Source organism: Pituophis catenifer, unplaced genomic scaffold, assembly GCF_029215685.1.
Source record: "Pituophis catenifer annectens isolate HBS135680 unplaced genomic scaffold, rPitCat1.0.hap2 SCAF_3, whole genome shotgun sequence".
Taxonomy (NCBI): domain Eukaryota; kingdom Metazoa; phylum Chordata; class Lepidosauria; order Squamata; family Colubridae; genus Pituophis; species Pituophis catenifer.
This window is the reverse complement of record NW_027256883.1, coordinates 175,224,088-175,246,049: the sequence shown is the minus strand read 5'-3', so window position 1 is coordinate 175,246,049 and position 21,962 is coordinate 175,224,088. Positions and strand designations below refer to the sequence as shown.

The window sequence follows — 21,962 nt, the reverse complement described above, 5'->3', positions numbered from 1 at the left end:
CTTATGATAACAGCTACCATTACTCCTTCAAACAATTCCTTTGTGCTGGAGAGGATTGGGTCCACAGTAGCAGACTTCCTTCTTCTGTCTTCCATCTTCTGACAAGTGAAGTTGCCAACAAAAGAAAATCTGTTAGACCTCTGACTCTTAGCAGATTTATATTTCCCACAAATGTCAAATCTCCCATTATCCCATTATTGTATGTGTCTCTGAAAGAATGGTCATTTGACACAGAAAGACCTCATCCATCTCCTTTATGTGCTTAGGTGGTCTAAAATAAACTCCCCTGGTGGCATCACTTTTCTTTATTCTTTTATTTTTACCCAAATATTTTTAACAGCATTTCCATGTTTTAATTCCTAGATTTCTGTGCAAGTATATATTGCCTTCTTTTATATAGTATAATATGCATACATTTTTCTATTGCACCTATTTCTTTTGCCTACTATGTTTTTAATACTATGTGACAAATGTAAGAGTCATTCTGTCAAGTTTTGTTTTGTCTTCCTGATTTAGGGACCCTAGTTTATGTTTGTGTTTAATTTTCATATTTCCACATTGGTATAGAAACAAGACACCTGAGATTTGATGGGCATACCTGCTAGGTTCATTGTTATAGTTTTTCCTCTGTGCTACTCTTGTAGTTTGTTGAAGAAAAGCCACTGAATATGTTTAGAGTGCCATCGTTATATTTATATCCTAAGTATAGTTTCTTGGAAATAGTTTCCACCAAAGGCAGTTTAATTCAATAGGATTGCAGCATAAATATGTACAATGTCCTCACTCTTTCCCTTATTCAGTTGTAGGTAAGTCAGGAGTGTTCCAAATTAATAGTGAAATAGACTTGAGAGATACCTATCCATTTTGAAATTACAAATCATACCCAACAGGCAGTGAATTAAGCCCTTCACACAATTTGTTACTTTCATCTCCTTTTGTCTGCAACCAGTGGGCTGATACCATTGTAGGCAGACACCCTTCCTAATCACCAAATAAGAGAACATTCAAATTCACGTTATTCCAGAAAGAGAGACCCAGGGAACACATTAGTAAAGGATAGCAAGAATATGATACTCAGAAATGTACTAGGCATTTGCTGCTCCATCGATAGTGATAGTGAGGAGTCAAGCTTCAGAGGCAGAGCATTCTCTGCATGTGGCAGAACTCTATGGTTTTTTAACTCAGTCACTGAGCAGACATAAAATTGAGGCAGGATTTTTCTTATAGACTTCAGTGTTTAAAACCAAGTCTAACCAACAATGAATAGAAATAATAAATAGTAGCAATTATTAACTTTCGTTAAGAGTAAAAATAGTAAAAATGCTGATGCTTAGCTTTGGTTGCATGCTTTATCAGTAGAAAGAAAAGTACGTAGCTCAATAATGATGGATTCGTTTTTTTAAATATTTGCTGTAATATATAGGAATAAAAAAAATGAAATAAAATAAAAATAAGAGTAAATGAGGTGAAAGAAAATCATAAAAATGAAATACCTAGCTGCAGAAAATATTTCAGTTTTTAAACACAGCATTAAATCTTGATCATATGGAATAATTGATCAAACCTTTCAATATATTACCACAGATCTAGTTCAATAACACATATAACTCCTCATTGTCTCCTTTATAAAACAGCATTGATGTTTTTTTGGTTTTTTTGGTTTTTTTTTTTTTTTTGCTATACTTTATCTCAAAGTATAAATTCAATCTTATGTCACTCAAAACATATTCACAGCTCTCAGCCATGTTACTCTTCCCAAAATCATTTTTATAGAACTATATGGTAAAGAAAAATGCAATAATAGGAGGACAAGCCCATATTATCTCCACTATTTTACACTTCCAGAAGAATCAAATTTTAAATATTCAGATTCAGATATCACCCATTACTATTGAAATTTAACCTGTCTCCTCTTTCTTTCCTTTTGCAGAAAGCCCGGTTAGCCAGGATTCGTGTAGCCAAAACAGGAAGTTCCCACGCCTACCTTCACAGTAAGCGCAACGGCCTTCTCAATGAAGCACTGGAGTTGACGGTATGTTGACTGGAATATGAGAATCTTTTAGAGCAAGGTTTAAGATAACTCCACTCCAACTTATCTTGTCATTTTTGTAGGTAGGCTTGAATTCTGCTTTAATCAGTTCTATAAAGGTAAAGGTTCCCCTCGCACATATGTGCTAGTCGTTCCCGACTCTAGGGGGTGGTGCTCATCTCCGTTTCAAAGCTGAAGAGCCAGCGCTATCCAAAGACATTTCCGTGGTCATGTGGCCGGCATGATTAAACACCAAAAGCGCATGGAACTCTGTTACCTTCCCACCAAAGGTGGTCCCTATTTTTCTTGTATTTACTTGTATTTTTTATGTGCTTTCGAACTGCTAGGTTGGCAGAAGCTGGGACAAGTAATGGGAGCTCACCCCATTACGTGGCACTGGGGATTCAAATCGCTGAACTGCTGACCTTTCAATTGACAAGCTCAGTGTTTTAGCCACTGAGCCACCACATCTCTAATCAGTTCTATAGTAGATGCTAAATATACATGTCTCTATATTTTAATAATATTAAATGAAGTTAATTGCTAAATTATGAAAATTAATATTAACAATAAAATCAGACTCAATTGACAAGTAATCACATCATGCAGGTTAACAAAACCATTATTTTCCAATGAAACATTTGGATGGTCATCAATCACCACTATGTTTTGTATGTTTGTTAATTATAGGCAAAGTCCATTGTTAGATCCATTTCTACATACCAAAATGCTTAAATTCCTTACACTACAAAGTTATCAGGTCAATAATTCTGCTACTTGGAATCTCTGAAAATTAATTTTCTTTTATAAGCACAAAAGACAGGATTTAGACTTAGATATTTAGCCTTGGCCACTGACATATTTCATCAGAATCCTAACATTCAACTGGCCTAAGCTAAATATAATAAAGTAGGATGGAAGTTAAGGGAAGCAAATTTCATCAGCAGCTTTTCCAATGTCTCTGAGGGGAAAAAAAGATTTCAATTTTGTTAGAAGCCCAGGAGAAGGCCTGCCAAAAATCATATTTAAGATTTCAATTTCACTAGAATTAATAACTAACTAGGTTGGGAATAAGGATGAATGCATTATATCTCTTCAATTTCAGAGATTTTTAGGGTTTTTTTCCTGAGGGCTTTTTAGAAACAAAGGATCATGATATTATTGTCAGAATACTACAACCCTGTGTTTTTCTGAATTATGGATTTTTCTCCCAATCTGGAATTTTTTTTTTTCCTCTAATAAAACACAACTACGGACTCAGTTTGCAAAGAATAAATTACCTTTAATAAATTGCAACAGGTTCAATTTACTAACTTTTAATAAAATATTCAAATGATAATGATTAAGGGCAATAAATTGATCAGTCTGACTAACTCTTTTTCCATCTTTCTTTGTTGGATTTCAGCTTTTTAGCAATAGCATTTAGACTTATATATCACTGCATAGTGATTTATAGTACTCTCTAAGTGGTTTACAAATCCAGTATATTGGCCCCAACAGCCTGGGTCCTTATTTTACCAACCTTGAAAGGATAGAAGGCTGAGTCAACCTTGAGCCAGTCAGAATTGAACTCCAGGCTGTGGGCAAAGTTAGCTTGCAATATTGCATTCTAACCACTGCACCACCAAGCTTCAATACACCACTATGGCTCCTTTTACCACCTTAATGAGTTAAAAATCATTAATTTATTTTTCTACTTGTTTCTACCTTTTGATTATGAAATAGTGATATTATAGTGGGACAAAGGTGTTGCATTAAATCTCATCATTTTGGGAGAGAAGCTGGTATTGGCTTATTTGACAAACTATTCCTTTCTCTTTTATGCCCAGGAATTCTGGAGATTACAGGTCAAAACAATTGGAGAGTAGAGGGAAAGGATGCTATTAAGTATAGCTGTTCAAAGCTCCAAAGGAGTATTTTGATTTAAAACCCCTTTATTGAATCAACCCATCAAAGCTGATTCACAAATTGAAGCAGGAACATGCTTCAAAGCAAAACAACCAAATCTAATCATGTGGTTCGAGAACATATCATAACTTTGAACTTATTTTATAGATTTTGTGGTTTTTCTTCTGCTTCAGAATTTGCAACAGTCAATACACATCAGGGTTATTCATAACTGTTACAGGCCTAGAATGTTCTAATAATCTCCAAAGCGTTCATTTTCTCCTGTGCTGAGCTTGCAGGTGTCTAGCATCCCATTATCTGAATGGTTAGATTTGCACTTTCCCAATATACAAAGTTGTAGCTTCACTTTTATGAAGAATACTGTGTTGTGGGTGTAGAGCAGTGTTTCTGACATGTTGTGAATAGCTAGCAAATAATTCTATTACCTTATCTCCTAGGCTGCCATAGCACTGTTGAGATGCAACACTAACATGATTTGAATTTTATTCATTCTCTTAGCCTGCAACTTCTTTTATGCTACAACCTTAAAATTTATTCTAACTTGTATAGATGGAATGATACATTTCTGTGCTGGTTTTGTCAGTGCAACTGGGAATTTACTTAAATTCTCTTAGCAGTCTAAATTTGAATTCAAAGATGTTCAATCTAGTATGTATGTTTGGGTCAGTTCCTACTTTTAAACTACGCAAAATTAGGGCAGGTTTAAGTCTCTTGACAATGAGAAATTGGATACCAAGTTAACACTTAAAGGTGCTGGCATAAATTTTATTTCATTTTAAGAATGGGATTGGCAAGATTATGAAGGCTACTTGTATCTCACTACTGTATAACTGAAAGGATAGTCATTCCAGGGGTGGGGGGCAAGACTGGCAAAACCATTTTTCCAAGGATTACCTCAGTTCCTGATGTCCAACTAAACTCTACTTATTTTGCTATTTAAGCCTATGGTTTAAGCCAGAGTCCCTTGGGAGTTGGGCGGCATAGAAATGCGACAAAATAAAATAAAAAAATAAAAAAAAATATGGTTCCTTATTTTGTTTTCTGGAACAACTCACTTTAGCTATATCTTCTGTATAATACTATAGCATGATTAAATATATATATATATATATATATATATATATATATATATATATATATATATATATATATATATATATACAATGAATATTTTGGAATATTCTTCCCTAAATGTTACTTTATCTTGAAATACTGAATGGTATTGAAACACTTGGAGAGATCACACAAGGAGAATAAGAATATTTTTGAGCTAGAAAAGTTATTCAAATAAAAGTAGAGAAAAGATCCAAAACAGTAATAGAAAACCCCATTGTTGGTCACAGGATATGTTTGTCAACAAATTGTTACAAATAACTCTTCTGGAAGAGTCTCCAAAACAGTACTTTCTTCTCATGTATCTTTTATTCTAAGTTGTAAATATGGATTCAAATTTGCAAACCGTTGTCATGTTAAACTCTATCTATTGTAGAAGTTGTGTTGTCTTCTGTTCACTAAGGGCATCACTGAAATGTACAAATAAACCAGGGGTGAAATGCTCCCGGTTCGGACCGGATCACCCAATCTGGTAGCGATGGCTGCGGATAGCAAAGAGACCAGAGAACTGGTAGCAAAAATCCCTGCACCCACCCCTCCCATGCCCAGCTGAGCCGCACGATCATCAGAGACTGTTTTTTTTTTTAAAGCATTTTTTCTACAACCTCTTCTGACGAAAAAATGCTTTTAAAAGTTAAAAAAAAGCCTCTGATGATCTTGCGGCTCAGCTGGGATCATCAGAGGCTTTTCAAAGCATTTTTTTCTGCAACCTCTTACATTTTTTAATACCTCTCTGCTGATCAGGCAACTCAGCTGGGATCATCAGAGAGGCTTTTTTAAAAAATCCCTCTCTGCCAATCAGACAACTCAGCTGGGATCGTCAGAGAGGTATTTTTTAAAAAGCCTCTCTGACGATCCCAGCTGAGTTGCCTGATCGGCAGAGGCTTTTCAAAGCATTAGAAAAAATGCTTTGAAAAGGTTTTTTTTTTAAAGTTGGCCACACCCACCCAGTCACATTACCACTCCACACACCAAGCCACGCCCACAGAACCGGTAGTAACAAATTTTACATTTCACCCCTGAAGTAAACCTTTGTGTACAAACAAACAAACAAAAAATACTTCTAATGTGCCCTCCAGGCCAAATGTGCATTGCTTATTATCTGATACCATGCCTTCTGATCTTATTAATAAAATTTATAATATCTGTGTGTAGGCAGAGCGAGGGGGAAGAACATGCATGATCAGACAAACAGACACACACAGAGAGACACATACTTACTGATGTATTACCATCAGAGACATCTATTTACATATTTTTAATATATTCTCTCTAGCTACATCAATGTTTATAGTGTAGGGACAATTAATTTATTAATTTTTTTTAATTCAGATTTCCAATCTTACTCTTGGTTGATTCTAATGGCCAAGCTAACAGCCATCATAATAAGAAAATATAAAGTTTATTTTCATGTAGAACTGCAAAAATGTAGTCATGAAGGATGAGTAGGAGAATAGAACTCCATTTAATAAAGTAATCATCAGAAATAGAATAGAATAGCAGCAAACGTTTTTCAAATTATTGCTGTCTACAGCTTTATTGCCCACTAAAACCAGGTGCCAGTTTTACTTAATGGGGAAAAAGCATTTAACAGTCACATGTAGTTTTTTCCCCCCTCAAATAATATGTCTTAGAAATCTTGCTATCAAGCATATTGCACCCTTTGGACACAGCACAGTGTTGTCGTGACTTGGCTCCTGCTCCCAATGCCAGCTCCAATGAGTTAATAAAAGTCTATGATTTAACTATGCAACCCCAGGGAAGATGCTGCAGGAATCTAAATCAGACTGCTTGATGTTTTTATAGCATCACAGTTTCTTGAAACAGATGTGCAGAACTTCCTGGAACTTGTTTCTGCTCTTTTCTTTTACCTGTAGTTTTCATAAATTCCTTCCATTAGTGAAATCCTGCCAGGCAAAGTATCATCAGTCTAAATACAGCCCCCTATACACAAATACACACAGCTAAAAAGAAATGGGAAAGCATGTTGCTGAAATGATGTTTTGTAAAACTGCAGGTATTTGGATATTATATTTCTGCTTTATATAAGTTAAAAACCAAATCATAGCATTCAATATTAGGAAATATACTAAGCTCATGAATAGAATAGAATAGAATAGAATAGAATAGAATAGAATAGAATAGAATAGAATAGAATAGAATAGAATAGAATAGAATAGAATAGAATAGAATAGCTGATATGTGTCTTCTGATTATGATTTATATAGAATACCTGATAGATAAATGTGATGCAATTCTGCTCTGTTTCTTATCACCACAAACATTATTACAAGCATTACATTTCCCTTTGTCTTGAACTGAACTGAGACTACAGACTGACCCACAGTAAATCTGCTAGCCTAACTCTTGAGTATTCCTGATTCAAATATAACCTCCTTAATAGAATCTCAGTTCTTCTTCCACTGTGCTTATCAAAATGCTTTTGCTTTCCCTCCAATACATTATGGCAGATATGGATTAGTAGATAATAGTAATACTACAGTTATCAGCTGCCCGAATTCAGGTTGCTGTCTATAAAAGCTTACATTCCTTCCTTGTTAGACAGTAAATATACAAATCAAGTTTATAAAGCTAATAGATCATAAAGCCCTTCTATGCTGCCCTCTGTTGCCAGATTTTCAAAAATTACTCATTTCAGAAGGAAATGGGAATGCAATTCTCCTAAGAATCTCAGTTCTCGGAAAAGATCTAAGGCCAACACTGCATTTAAACTACAGACCTAAACTGGCAGATTAGTGGAACTTTTTTTTTCTTGAGTAGATACATAACCCTGTATATGCATAGATAGAATATGGATCACATTTAGATCCTCAGTTTAGTTCCAGCAGCCATCTAGTGGATTGAGGCTGACTTAATGCTTTTTTGTTTTAAATTCTGTAGGTCATTGACTTAATGTACTTGATTGCATTGCCAAATTTATACTGTAAATTGCAGAATTTAAAGCCACAGTGAATGGCTCATCAAAATGTAAGCCTAACCCCTCTGAAGATATTACTGTGTCATTGCTATGTCCCCTTTGACTTTCAGATGCCACTGATAGTGCTGATGTGCTGCTACCAGTTCCGAAAAAGGCCTGTTCCTTCTCTTTACTGCGCCTGCAAACAACAGTGCCACCAGTTCATGGACTGCACTTAGCCTTATTAGACAGAAACCTGATGAAATCTCCTTTCTGATGGTGCTGACACTACATAACCATACTATCAAAAATTACCATTAAAAAGATACATTTAAAAAATGAGCTCTTAAATGACTAAAGCATAGATTGGATGAAGTGGCACCCTCCAGCTCCCTTTAATCAAATGCTGCCATTTAGTGGGGGCTAAGAAGTGTGCCTTTTCCATAGGAGACTGTGTCCTATGAAACACCCTTCCCTTGGGATCCCGCAGGCCCTCACTCTTTTAGGCTTCTAGAAAGCCATATAAATACAGTTAGTGCTCAACTTACAACCACAATTGAGCCCAAAATGTATGTTGCTAAGTGAGAAATTTGTTAAGTGAGTTTTGCTACATTTGCTACGACTTTTCTGGCCACATTTCTTAAGTGAATCACACTGCAGTTGTTAAGTTAGTAACACGGTTGTTAAGTGAATCTGGCTTCCCCATTGACTTTGCTTGTCAGAATGTGACTTTGCTTGTCACATGACCTTGGGACACTGCAATTGTCATAAATGTGAGTCAGTTGTCAAGCATCTGAATTTTGATCATGTGACCACGGGGATGCTGCAATGGTTGTTATTATGTGAACAATTTGGAAAAGTAAACTTCACAACATTTTGATCCAAATGGGTGAGACCTGAAAGTTAATAGATGTACCTTTGGATGAAGTTGAAAGAAAGATTGTTTAGCATTATATACATTCCTAAAATGTAAAAAAATATCCACCAGTACTGTATATGACAACTTATTTGAAAACATGCAGAAAAAGTGAGCTATTCTGATATCATATTGCCAGAATTCTTCAAAATGAGCAAGTATAGCAAGAGGGCCAAAATAAACCATGGAAACTTCTGTGATTTGTATAGTGTGATATTTAAAGCAGGACCTCTGGCTTTTTCCCATCACAACAACTCAGAAAAGAAAGTCAGGAATAAATCTTTTCTTTTAGCTTTGGCTTATTAAGGCATCCTTCTTTACATGTTATGCAAAAATAGAATAGAATAGAATAGAATAGAATAGAATAGAATAGAATAGAATAGAATAGAATAGAATAGAATAGAATAGAATAGAATAGAATAGAATAGAATAGAATAACAGAGTTGGAAGGGACCTTGGAGGTCTTCTAGTCCAACCCCCTGCTTAGGCAGGAACCCTATACCATAGGAGTAGCTCTTCCTGGTTGTAACATAAAAAGAGCTCTGCCAAATCAGATCAAAAGACAATAGGTTTATCTTAGCCTTTTTAGCCTGTCTTCTTCAACTGGAGAACAGATTGAAACTTAGTAGGATCAGATTCAGGAAACAACTAATGCCCTCCAGTTGGCAGCCTAGTTGTTCACCTCTGCACTCATGGTGCCTATACCCACTCCAACTGCTTCCTTTCCAACTATTTCATTCTTTGGTGTGTCTATGTGTGCACTGCTGTACTTTGAGAATGAAGCTAGAGAATCAGGGTTCAATGGAATAGCCTAACCAGAAAAGTATCTGGAGCTCAGCTATTTCTAATTGTTGCATAATTTAGATAATACCAGGGGTGGGTTCTAAATTTTTTTACTACCGGTTCTGTGGGTATGGCTTATTTTGTGGGTGTGACTTGATGGTCATGTGACAATTATCTAGGATTTAGCAGAGGTACTGGTCCACCAGGCTTTTAACTGCTTGCAGAGCTGTACCAATCTACTCATGTATTTTTGCAGGCACTGGTCTATCCATTTATTTTTGCAGGCACCGCTCTACTCATTTGTTTTCTTTTAACACTGATCAGCTGTAGGGCGGCCCTTTGAAGCCCCACAGCAAGAGTTTAAACAGTTTTTTTCCTTCTAGCCATCAGCTGGGACTCAGGAGGCAGCAATAGATTGGGGGTAGGGCCAAATAAAAGGTAAGAATAACATGGGGGTGGGGGGCGGGGGGGCAGAACCGGTTCAGTGACCTCATATTGTCACCGCTACCAGCTCAGCGGAACTGGGTGGAACTGGGAGGAACCCACCACTGAATAATACCTCTGTTAAAGAGCCATTGTCTCATCTTTAATATCATATTGTAACCAACTAGAAGCTTACAAACAGGATACAACAGAAATAACTTTATTCTCTTTCTGCTCTCCTATAGTTGCTATTTAAGATGTGCTCTTTGTGACCCAGGAAATAATATACTGATATCAAAACTATTCTTCCATGAACTGAGTCTTAATTCGTCTAAATTGATGGCTATCACTATACCTAATGGTGGCAATTTCCATATGTGATGTATAAAGACATAACTCCGTCAGTATTGAATTTTTCCATTGTATTAATTTTATTTATTTTTTTAAACAAAAGTCTAAAACAGGTTGCAAGCAGCCAAGCCAATGCAACTATATAAAGCTTGAAAGCTAAAATTATAAAAGAGGATAATTATAACAAGGGCAAGACAGAATCACAATATATGATGTAGCAGTATAACTTCTGAAGAAAAAAATATGTATCCACAATTGTCATACCACCATATCCAGTGGTGGGATTCAGCCAATTCGCACCACTTCGGGAGAACCGGTTGTTAACTTTCTGAGCAGTTTGGTGAACTGGTTGCTAGAAGAAATCATTAGGGCAGAGAACCGATTGTTAAATTATTTGAATCCCACCACTGACCATATCCCCATTCAGCCTCTCATCTTTGCTCTGTTAGAATTATGAAATATAAAATTTGGAGTCAATAACTGCAATTTATAGTTATGCCATAATAACAGAAATAATAATATTCATTATCATACAGTAAATGCATTTTTAATGATTCTCTAAGATATGTCCTTGTCAAACACCGATCCAAGTTAAAGGAGCTGTTTGGAGCGCATAATTACTGATTTAACATATTTAATGGTTTTTGAAAGTCCCAACTACTGAACACAAATAAAATTGATGGCAATGATTAAAGAAGACATGCTGTGAAATTGAGGTGAAGTTCAAGGTCAGGAAATTTAAATTAAATACACACACATACTTAGCCATGTCATTTCTAAAGCATAGCAACAAAAAAAGGGACACTAAAAATAATATATATATATATATCTGATTCTAGGCAAATCATGTCCTTGAATCACAAAATTAGTGATATGCACTGCCCATTCATTAGGGCATTTATTGTACCTCAAAGAATTTCAGCCACAGAGGTTAATTTGATGAGTATCCTTTAAATAGGTGATGTCCTCATTAGATCAGCATTACAGCTATATTCCAAAAAATGGGTCATTCACAGGAGTTAGAATGACCTTCTGCAATTTATTGCATTTAATTGAGTTGATGAAAATGTCTAGCAAATTTCATTTGCCATTTCTGAATATGCTGAAATAAATATAAGAAAAGGAAGTAATGCAATGTTATTGTTTTGCCAACTTACAAATTGTTTTCAGAAAATTCTTAAAACAAGGTAGATTTGTTCCAGACTTTGATTCCTTGATGCTCTAGGATTGCTTCAAAATACACTCTTCAAGGACTCTTTCAAGGAGGCACAAAAAGAAAACAAAATGGCCACCAATCACTAACTTAATCTAAATAATCCAGACTGCAGTTGTTATTTTCAGAAGAGGGCTATAGTTCAGATGATGGAACATGTGTTTTGCATGCAAAAATTCCAGATCAGATCCAGATACATAAACTCTAGTTGAGGTATGATTCAGTATAAGAAGCTTCTCATATCCCTAGGTTTCACTCCTAGTTTTAGGTAATAGTGTGCCAGTGAAATAACCCAGAAAGGACTCAGATAAAGCTATAGAACTATAGAGTTGTGAACATAGCCTTGCTTGGAACAAAATTCCATTTCCTTTGAGCTGACATGTGTTTCTTGAACCACAATAGGTAAATAACTGTAATAAGGCTGAATTATCATCAAGCAATCTGTAATGGGAGGTGCTTAATTATTGTCTTTAATTCAACCAGACAGCATCCATCTGTGCACATAAAAGTACAGATGGTAGGTATGGGACAAAAAACATAAGCTGCAACCCTATCAAGGACTTGTGCAAGGTAATGGCTATAAACAATATTATGCTGGGCATAATATTGTAAACACAAAATTGTACTGTTCACTTTATGGTGAATCAAATTAACGATGGCCTTGGAAATGCCTGTAAAGGATTTCCATTTGTTGCAAAACATTGCTCATGTACACATAGTCACCTCATGTGATCTGGGTGCTTGGCAATCTGATCACATCTAGCCCCCCCCAGCTGATCACCCCAAGCCCCCCCCCCCATTAATCAATGGTAATCATGTGATTACCATTCACAATCCTCTCTGCCAGCTTCCCTAAAAAGTCAGTACAGAAGTCAACAGGGAAGGTTGCAAGCTGCTATGCTCTTTTTTCCTCTCTGGAGGCTGATTGAAAGAGCTCCGTTCCAAAAGTTTTCAGCTCCAAACAAGCAGACCCAAAGCTGAAATCCTTTTTCAAGGAGCTGCCTGCTGTTGAATTTCAGATCTGTACCGATTTGCATGGACCTGAAATCCTTTGTGCCTGCACAGAACTGAAATCCTATCATCTCTCCCAAGTGAATGAGACAGGATACATATCTATATGAGCAAAATCTACTTTATTATAAGGCCACACTAACAGATAAGTGCAAGTCTGAAAGAACAAAACTTCCTGCCACCCTTTTAACTGCTTTATCAAGGCAGGTCCTTTCTAAATTTCTTTCTCTGACCATGAAGCCACTGGGGGGGTGGGGGGGTTGCCTCTGTTGTCTGGTTGTTTCCTATGCAGCATCTCTTCCTCTCTTTCCCCAAGGTAATTTCCACAGTCCATTACACTGTCAAAGGATTTCAACTTCATGCCTACTTGCACAAGCTGAATTCCTTTAGCAGGAAGCTGAAAATTCTACTTACATTTTGGAATAGAGTATTTTCAGCTCCTGAGTGGAGATGCAGGAGCACAGGTACCTCAAGGCGCCTCACACCCTTTATCTGGGACTTTGACTGGCAAGATTGCTTAGCGACTCCGTCTAGGAATGCCAAGATTGCTATCGCTGAATGAAGCCATCATGTGATCTCTTGCTTAACAACTGCTTTGCTCAATGACAGATATTCCAGTTCAAACTGTGGTCATATGTCAAGGATTGTGCCATGTCTTCATGTTGAATGCTAGGAAAATATAGCTTGCTTTCCAAGGACAAGCAGGAGATGCAATGACAGAGAAGAGATTCATTTTGATTCCCTACAAGGATGAAGTAGTAAGCATTCCTTTCTAAAATGATTACTTGGAAAGATCCTGTTTCCCTTCAGAAAGTGTTGAATATGAATCACTTGCACAGAGGTGTAAAATCCTTTTTTTCCTGACCATTAGATCTGCTTAAATGCTGATTATTGATAAAATGTCAGTATTTCCAGATAAATGAAGCCTCTTGTCATATGTGCAGAATTTAGAGAGCCATCACAATTTTTGTCCACATCTTCAATCACTATTTTACAAGTAGCTCAGATGTTCCATGCTGATAATAAAGCTGCGATGCAGCTGTGGCAAAAAAGGGGAGGTTGGGTTTCCATCCTCTCTTGTCTGTGCTGTAAATACAATAGAGTTTCTTTGTAGTTTTTTAAAATGTGTTTGTTACACTGATGTGTATTAACCTCTTCCCAAGATCTATTCGTTCTTACCAAGAACCATGCACCTGAATTAAATTGTACTTTGTATTGCAGCTGCAGATGTTATTGGTGTGTCAAAGAATGCAGAAGCAGAGCTAACCTAGACATATAGGAGTAGTTGCTTTGGTGGCACAATTGAGGAATGTAAGCCAGTCTCCTTGGTGACTTTGGACCTGTTTAGTGCAGCTTTCTAGAGAGAGACAATTTTTTAAAAAAGTTCTAAATTATATATTTAGCAGTGGTGAAATGTAAAATTTGTTACTACCGGTTCTGTGGGCGTGGCTTGGTGGGAGGGGGTAATATGACTGAGTGGGCGTGACCAACTTTTTTTTTTTTTTACTCTTAAAATCATTTTTTCTAAATGCTTTTAAAGCCTCTGACGATCCCAGCTGACTTGCCTGATCGGCAGAGGCTTTTTTTCCTTTTAAAAACATTTTTTCTATAACCTCTTCGGCTGAAGAGGTTGTAGAAAAAATGCTTTTAAAAGCCTCTGATGATCCCAGCTGAGCTGCGCGATCATCAGAGGCTTTTTTTTTTTTACTTTTAAAAGTAAATTTTTTCAGCCAAAGAGGTTGTAGAAAAAATGCTTTTAAAAATAAAAAAAAGCCTCTGATGATTATGCGGCTCAACTGGGCAATGGGGGTGGGCAGGAATTTTTGCTACCAGTTCTCCGAACTACCCGCCTCCATCGCTACCAGATCGGGCGATCCGGTCCGAACCAGGAGCATTTCACCCCTGATATTTAGGCAATTTTTAGATTGTCTGGTATGTTTCTGTTGATTCTATTAACCAGGAATAAAATCTTCTTGATTATGTTGTAGCAAAAGCAATCTGGACAGCTATTGCAGCACTTTACCATGGAATAAGATTCTCCCAGTCTGTTGTTCTGGTCTGGATTAGAATGCACATAACCTTACAATCACTGTCCAGCTGGGGATTAGGAAAGACAACAACTAAGCTTAATTTGGTAGCTTTACCTGCCAATCTGTTTTTCTTTCTATCTCTGTCTTCACCCTTGTTTAATGGTGGAGGGGGAAGTTTACAGTCCTCTTCTTCCCTTTTTTAAAATTTAACTACATGTATTGGGATAACCCTATGCAGTAGAACTAGGACTCCTTCTTATTACGCAAGGATATTGAAACTCAAGAGCACTTATTTGTCTTTTTCTCGCTCATCTTTTCCATATTGCACTTTCAGATGCTGGACATGATTGCTATTTTCTCTGTACCAATGGTCTCATGGATGCCTTTTCTGTCTGCTTAGGGGTCTATGGAAGATGAGCACAATATCAGCAAAGCCACATCTATCATTGAAAGTCAGCATCACCACCTGCTGCATTGCCTGGAAAAAACAACTGTAAGTAGAAAGAGGGAGTTCTTTTGAGTTTTGTTTCACTCAAGCCCATGCAGTTAAAACAACAACAGCAACAACAACAGAAAAGGGGGTTATATATTAAATTTAGCCTGCCAGGATTGAGTCAATATTGAGCCTTGATAAGCCTAATTTTAACTGGAGTGCCATATTCTCCTCCCTCCCTGTAATAATGTTGTTATTACATTATGATTTATTGCAAATATGCAAAACTGTTATCAAATACACTTGTTAACTACAGTTAGGGAGGAAAAAAGAAGCCGAAAAGGAAATATGTGCATAAGTTCTGAAATAGAAGTATGAAACCCGAGCAGGTTATTCATTGGCTACTCAATAATCATACTACAGTATTTAGAGTAAGGGTGAACAATGAATGGCCCTCTATATGTTTATTACACATGCCCTCATCTTAAACCGTTAACTATGCTGGGTAGGGCTGCTAAGATTTGGAAGTACTGTAAGGAACATCTAGAAGGCCATTTCTGTGGATCCATGATTAATATGAAAGCAATCTGCTGTATACCAAAGCACATTGCTCTCTTAGTTATCTTTGTAATTTGATCAAACTACCTTTGTAGTTTGATCATTTGGCCAGATGTGCCAGTATATGTGTATATGGAATATGCCCCTAAGTGCATATTGAAGGCCCCTAGTTGCTCTGTACAACTACCTTGTAATGATTACTGTTGCATTGGTATCCGTATCTTTATTATCTTAATAAACATTTTATTTTATTTATTATTTTACCCTTCTTCAAATTATAACATTTTCAGTCTTATCCTGCCTGTGTTGCTTTTTATACAAAGCAATAGACCTTCTTAAATGTATGAATTATACATGAGGAAAGTCCTATGAAGGCCTCTTGTGGGTACAGAATGCAAAGCCTTGGAGGAATTGTTGTCATTCTTGCAGCTGTAGGAACAAATAGAAAACCTTCACATTGAGAGCACAGAAGAAGAAAAAAAGAGAATTCTGGAGAATAGTGTATTACATAAGCATGTTCTACTATATGCAATAAATATTGCAAACATGTCTTGAATACTATCTCCACAATGAGAGCTAACAGAAAAATTCAGAAGGCATGTATTCACCTAACGTTAGTGAATATGTACAGCTAGCAAATATAGTTTATCTACTGTATTCTTCTTCTAGGCATAAGAAGGAAAGTGTATGTCCCTACAATTGCTACAGCTATTTATATATATATATATATATATATATATATATATATATATATATATATATATATGGAAAAAATTAAAATCTCAGGTGTTTTCCCGCGTCATTGTAAATAAGTTGGTTAAAATATTTAAAATTCTTAAAACTTAAGAAGACATGTATGTATATATGTATGTATGTATGTATGTATGTACATATATATATATATATATTTGTTTTCTGAGGTTTTCGCGGGTATTTGTATTTAGGTCTTTGGTTATTCGGGTTTTCCCCCACGTAAAATTGGAAGTGCCTTGGCGACATTTCGACGAAGTCTCATTCATCATCTTCAGGTTGACACCAGCCTGAAGATGACAAATGAGACTTCATCGAAACGTCGCCAAGACACTTCCAATTTTACGCGGGAGAAAACCCGAATAACCCAAGACCTATACATATATATATATATATATATATATATATATATATATATATATATATATATATATATATATATATATAAAACTATTGTAAAAATACGAGTGAAGCAGACATTCTTCGAGCTCCGGAATTTAAAATTTTTAAATAATTAAAAAAAATTATTCTACTGACAAAAGCTTAATAGAATAAAACCTTTCAATTATTTTAAAATTTTAAGTTCCGGAGCTCGCAGAATGTCTGCTTCTTTCTTCACACACACACACACACACACACACACACATATATCATGTAATTGTTTTATAATTTAGGAAAGATACATCAATAGTAAGGTAAATTCATAAGTCTGTTCTTCAGATTGAATTTATGTTATACACAAAAGTATTTTTGCATTTTCAAACCTACAAATTTGTGTTAAATAGCAGGTAATAAAACCTGCATCCTGATTCTGATTGAACCATAACAAAGGAGTAGATTCTGACAAAGAATGTAATTATTTTCCTTTGAGCACAGAGGTACAGACATGGTTTATCCTATTCCTAAAATATTCCAAACAAAACCTACAAATTATTTTTTAAGGTTATTAGAATATCTCAATCCCTGATGATAATGATGATGATGATAATGATAATGTGTTGCCTTGCAGGATTTAGAAAAATATGTGAGAAAATAGATTATTAATTACATGAACTGCTTAAAATATTATAGCTTATTAAATTGGGGTTTTCCAAATTATATGAAATGCATATTTATGTTTTAAATTACATTATTTATAACTTAAATAAATGGTGAGCCACAATGAGACCTGAATTCAAAGTTTTTCTTAGCCATGAATCTGACTACGTGTTTTTAGTTAAATCATACTGCTGTTGTGAACATTAAATGGTATATCTTGATACCTGCTCTGGTTGAAAAATGGAATACACACACATACATACTGTGTACACACAAATACACACACATAATGTAATCCCATTACAGAATTACAGAATAAACAGGGGAAGAGTAAGAACAAGGTACTCTCCCCAACTAAACATTATGAATACTGTGTTTGGATGGATTGTGGGGCACAATATCATTCCAGCTCCCTTCAATATGTATTATATATTTTTCAGAAACTAGCTATATTGTAAGAATAATCTATTCAATGAATAACAATGATTCAAATAATTAGTTGTTGAATTATTTTCAGCATAATTAACGGGGAATAGTCAAATACATTTCTAAAACTTTGGAGATTGGCTGTTTAAAGAAATAATTAATGAGCAAAGTATATACAATCTGAATGAATAAGAATAAATTATTCACCAATCAGCTGAAATCTCTATCTACCAGAAATAGTAATGAAAATACATGTAGTGCTTCATCAGCATGGAATTAGAATCAGGCTCACTGCAATCTCAATCAGTAATAAATAGCTGTTAAGTTATTGGGTGTGTTACTGTTGACCTAACCATCTATCATTTTGAACAGATAGGTTGTCATTCAAGGACTGACATATAGCATGTTCAGTGTGTTTTTCAGTGCATTCATCAAAATAGTTCATTCAGCATTTGTGCTGAACATGCATGCCTTTCCATCATACTTAACTGACTAAAAAAACATCACACTAACACATTGTCTTATTGTAGACAATGAATTCTAGAGCCACTAAAGAGTTATTTTGCAGTGTCCCACAATTGCTAGTGGAATGAAGAATGACCTATACATAAGCATTGCTAACAGGTTTCAAGGGGCAATTCACCTTTCCTTAAATCAGAAATAATGCTTTTGGTATTGTCTATTGTCTAAGCTTTGTGTTAAAACATCCGAGATGTGATGAATCATCTCTAAATTCAATTAATTAAGTAAAACAATGTTGGAAAGGATTTGCTATCAATTTAAAAAATAAGCAAACAAATAATATTGTACTGAAATATTCAACTTTTTCTATATGAATATGTAGCTTCTATTTTCTTAGGTGCTTCCAGGCAAAGGTCTTTGAAATCACAATTCCAATTGTTCCATCTAGTAATCACACTAGACCTTTTATCTTATAATTGGTTTTTTCCCAGCTTTCCTATCTCTGAGTCCCTTTTCCACACACACTCCCACTGTTAATCTAGAGTGGTGTTTTCTTAACTGTGGCAATTTTAAAATGTGTGGACTTCAACCACCAGAATTCCCCAGAATGTTTGCAGAAAAATTCTGGGAATCGGAGGCCGCTCCTATTAAAGATGTTGAATAAATAAATAAATAAATAAATAATTTTATTTCTATACCGCCCTTCTCCCGAAGGACTCAGGGCGGTGTACAGCCTATTTAAAAACACAGAAACAAAACAATAATTAAAATTTAAAATCATTAAATAGTTAGGCTCCAATTAAAAATCCCAGAAATTTAAAATACCCCAATTTAAAACGTTATGTTAATAGCCCGGCCTGGCGGAACAACAGGGTCTTCAGAGCGCAGCGAAACACCCGGAGGTCGGAGATCTTACGTATTTCCGGGGGCAGTTCATTCTACAGGGCTGGGGCTCCCACAGAGAAGGCCCTCCCCCTGGGTGTCGCCAGCCGACATAACTTGGCCGATGGCACCCTGAGGAGACCCTCTCTGTGGGAGCGGACTGGTCTGTGGGAGGCTATTGGTGGCAGAAGTCGGTCTCGAAGGTACCCGGGTCCTATGCCATGGAGCGCTTTAAAGGTGGTAACCAACACCTTGAATCGCACCCGGAAGACCACTGGGAGCCAGTGCAGCTCGCGCAGGAGGGGTGTCACGTGGGCGCAACGAGTTGCACCCATAACCACCCGTGTGGCCGCATTCTGGACCAGTTGGAGCCTCCGAGTGCTCTTCAAGGGGAGCCCCATGTAGAGAGCATTACAATAGTCCAACCGGGAGGTGACAAGGGCGTGAGTGACCGTGCGCAAGGCGTCCCGATCCAGAAAGGGCTGCAACTGGCGAATCAGGCGAACCTGATAAAAGGCCCCCCTGGCCACGGCCATGATGTGCTCTTCTAAAGACAGCCGTGCATCCAGGAGGACACCCAGATTGCGAGCCCTCTCTGTGGGGGGCAAAGATTCACCCCCAATAGTCAGTGATGGCACCTGCTGACTATATCGGGGCGCCGGAAGCCACAGCCACTCGGTCTTGGAGGGGTTGAGTCTGAGCCTGTTCCTCCCCATCCAGGCCCGCACGGCCTCCAGGCAGCGGGACATCACATCAAGGGCATCGTTGGGGTGGTCTGGGGTGGAGATGTACAGCTGAGTATCGTCAGCATACAGATGACACTTCACCCCAAAATCACGGATGATCTCACCCAGCGGCTTCACATAAATGTTGAACAGGAGAGGTGAGAGGACCGACCCTTGCGGCACTCCCCATGCGAGATGCCTCGAGGTCGACCTCTGTCCCCCTGCCAACACAAACTGCGAGCGGTCGGAGAGGAAGGAGGAGAACCACCGCAGAACGGTGCCCCCTATTCCTAACCCCCTCAACCGCTGCAGCATGATACCATGGTCGATGGTATCAAAAGCCGCTGAGAGGTCTAATAGGACTAGGACAGAGGAGCAACCCCTGTCCCGAGCCCTCCAGAGATCATCCACCAACGCGACCAATGCCGTTTCTGTGCTGTACCCCTGCCTGACTGGTACAGGTCCAGATAGATAGCTTCATCCAGGTGCCGGGGAAGTTGTCGTGCCACCACGCTCTCAACAACCTTCGCCACAAAACGAAGGTTGGAGACTGGACGATAGTTGGCTAATTCAGCCGGGTCCAGGGAAGGCTTCTTGAGGAGGGGCCTCACTACCGCCTCTTTCAAGGCAGCAGGAAAGGCACCCTCACTCAAAGAAGCACTTATAATCCCCTGGAGCCAGCCTCGTGTAACCTCCCGGGAGGCCAGCACCAACCAGGAGGGACACGGGTCCAATAAACACGTGGCGGCACTAATCCTACCCAGAACCCTGTTGGAGGTCTAGTTGGAGGAGCGAATGATCTGTCCATGACAAGGGTTTAATATCTAGGTCCCCTCTACCAAGATCATTCAACCACTGACCAGAGACAAAAATCAGGTCCAGAGTGTGTCCCCCTATGTGAGTTGGGCCTTGAACTAACTGGGTCAGGTCCATGGCCGTCATGGAAGCCATGAACTCCCGAGCCGCCTCTGACGCCTCACCCGCGAATGGGAGGTTGAAATCCCCCATGACAATAAGTCTGGGGGTATCAACCGCCACCCCGGCAATGACGTCGAGTAGCTCGGGCAGGGTCACTGCCACGTGGCAGGGAGCCAGGTACGTAGTCAGCAAACCCATCTGCACCCCACGGCCCCACTTCACACAAAGGGACTCACATCCGGCTATCTGAGGAACAGTGGTCTCCCTCGGACAAAGACTCTCCCTAATAATCACCGCCACTCCCCCACCCCTCCCCTGGGCCCTTGGCTGATGAAATGCACGGAAACCTGGCGGGCACATCTCAACGAGGGGGACCCCCCCTCCTGGCCCAACCAGGTCTCCGTAATACCTGCCAGGTCCGCACCCCCCTCCAAAATAAGATCACAAATGAGGGGGGCTTTGTTAACCACCGACCTGGCATTACACAACATCAGCCGCGGACCCTGGGCCTGAGACTCTACACAACCCAGGACACGAGTCACGCATTGGGGGCCGGAGTGCGCAATCGCTCGTAAACAGTGTATGCACACCCCCGACACTTGATATGACCCCCTGCGTCCGTCATACCTGCCCCTCCCACTCATTATTTCAATTTCACAGCCCTTCCTGTCATCCCCCTGCTCCCCGGTTAAATTTCCTTTCACGACCCTCCTGCTGCAACTAATCGACCCATCATCCCGCTCAGTCGCTATCCAGACCCCCCCAGGTCCGCTTTTACAACCCCCACCCGCCCTCCTGGGTCCCCTTAAGATTTTCTTTAAAAATTTAACTAAAAAACCCCTCAACCCCCTCTTCGCTACATACCATCTCTCGGGATTCCAAAGCCCGTCATCAAGATAGGCCCTCGATAATGTGGAGGGCCAAGCCTGCGAGAGGGGGGAGTCTCGCAGCACGAGAAGGTCGGCTTTTTGGAGCATCGACCGAACCAAAGATGGGAAAGAAAGGCCAGTCCGGGGGTCTATCATAGTCCAAAGGGATAACTGAGCATAATGATCACAAAATGTCCATTTGTAGAG

The 21,962-nt window shown here is 38.3% G+C and overlaps 1 protein-coding gene across 2 annotated transcripts in view; it reads left to right on the top strand.

Moving 5' to 3' along the window:
• KCND3 (potassium voltage-gated channel subfamily D member 3) overlaps positions 1-21,962 on the top strand; it is a 330,302-nt gene that overhangs the window by 289,849 nt on the left and 18,491 nt on the right. For both annotated transcript variants that reach the window (XM_070939825.1, XM_070939824.1), the window contains exons 3-4: positions 1,931-2,032; positions 15,095-15,187. In XM_070939825.1, the coding sequence (XP_070795926.1) occupies positions 1,931-2,032; positions 15,095-15,187 (195 nt within the window). The remainder of the gene's footprint in view (positions 1-1,930; positions 2,033-15,094; positions 15,188-21,962) is intronic.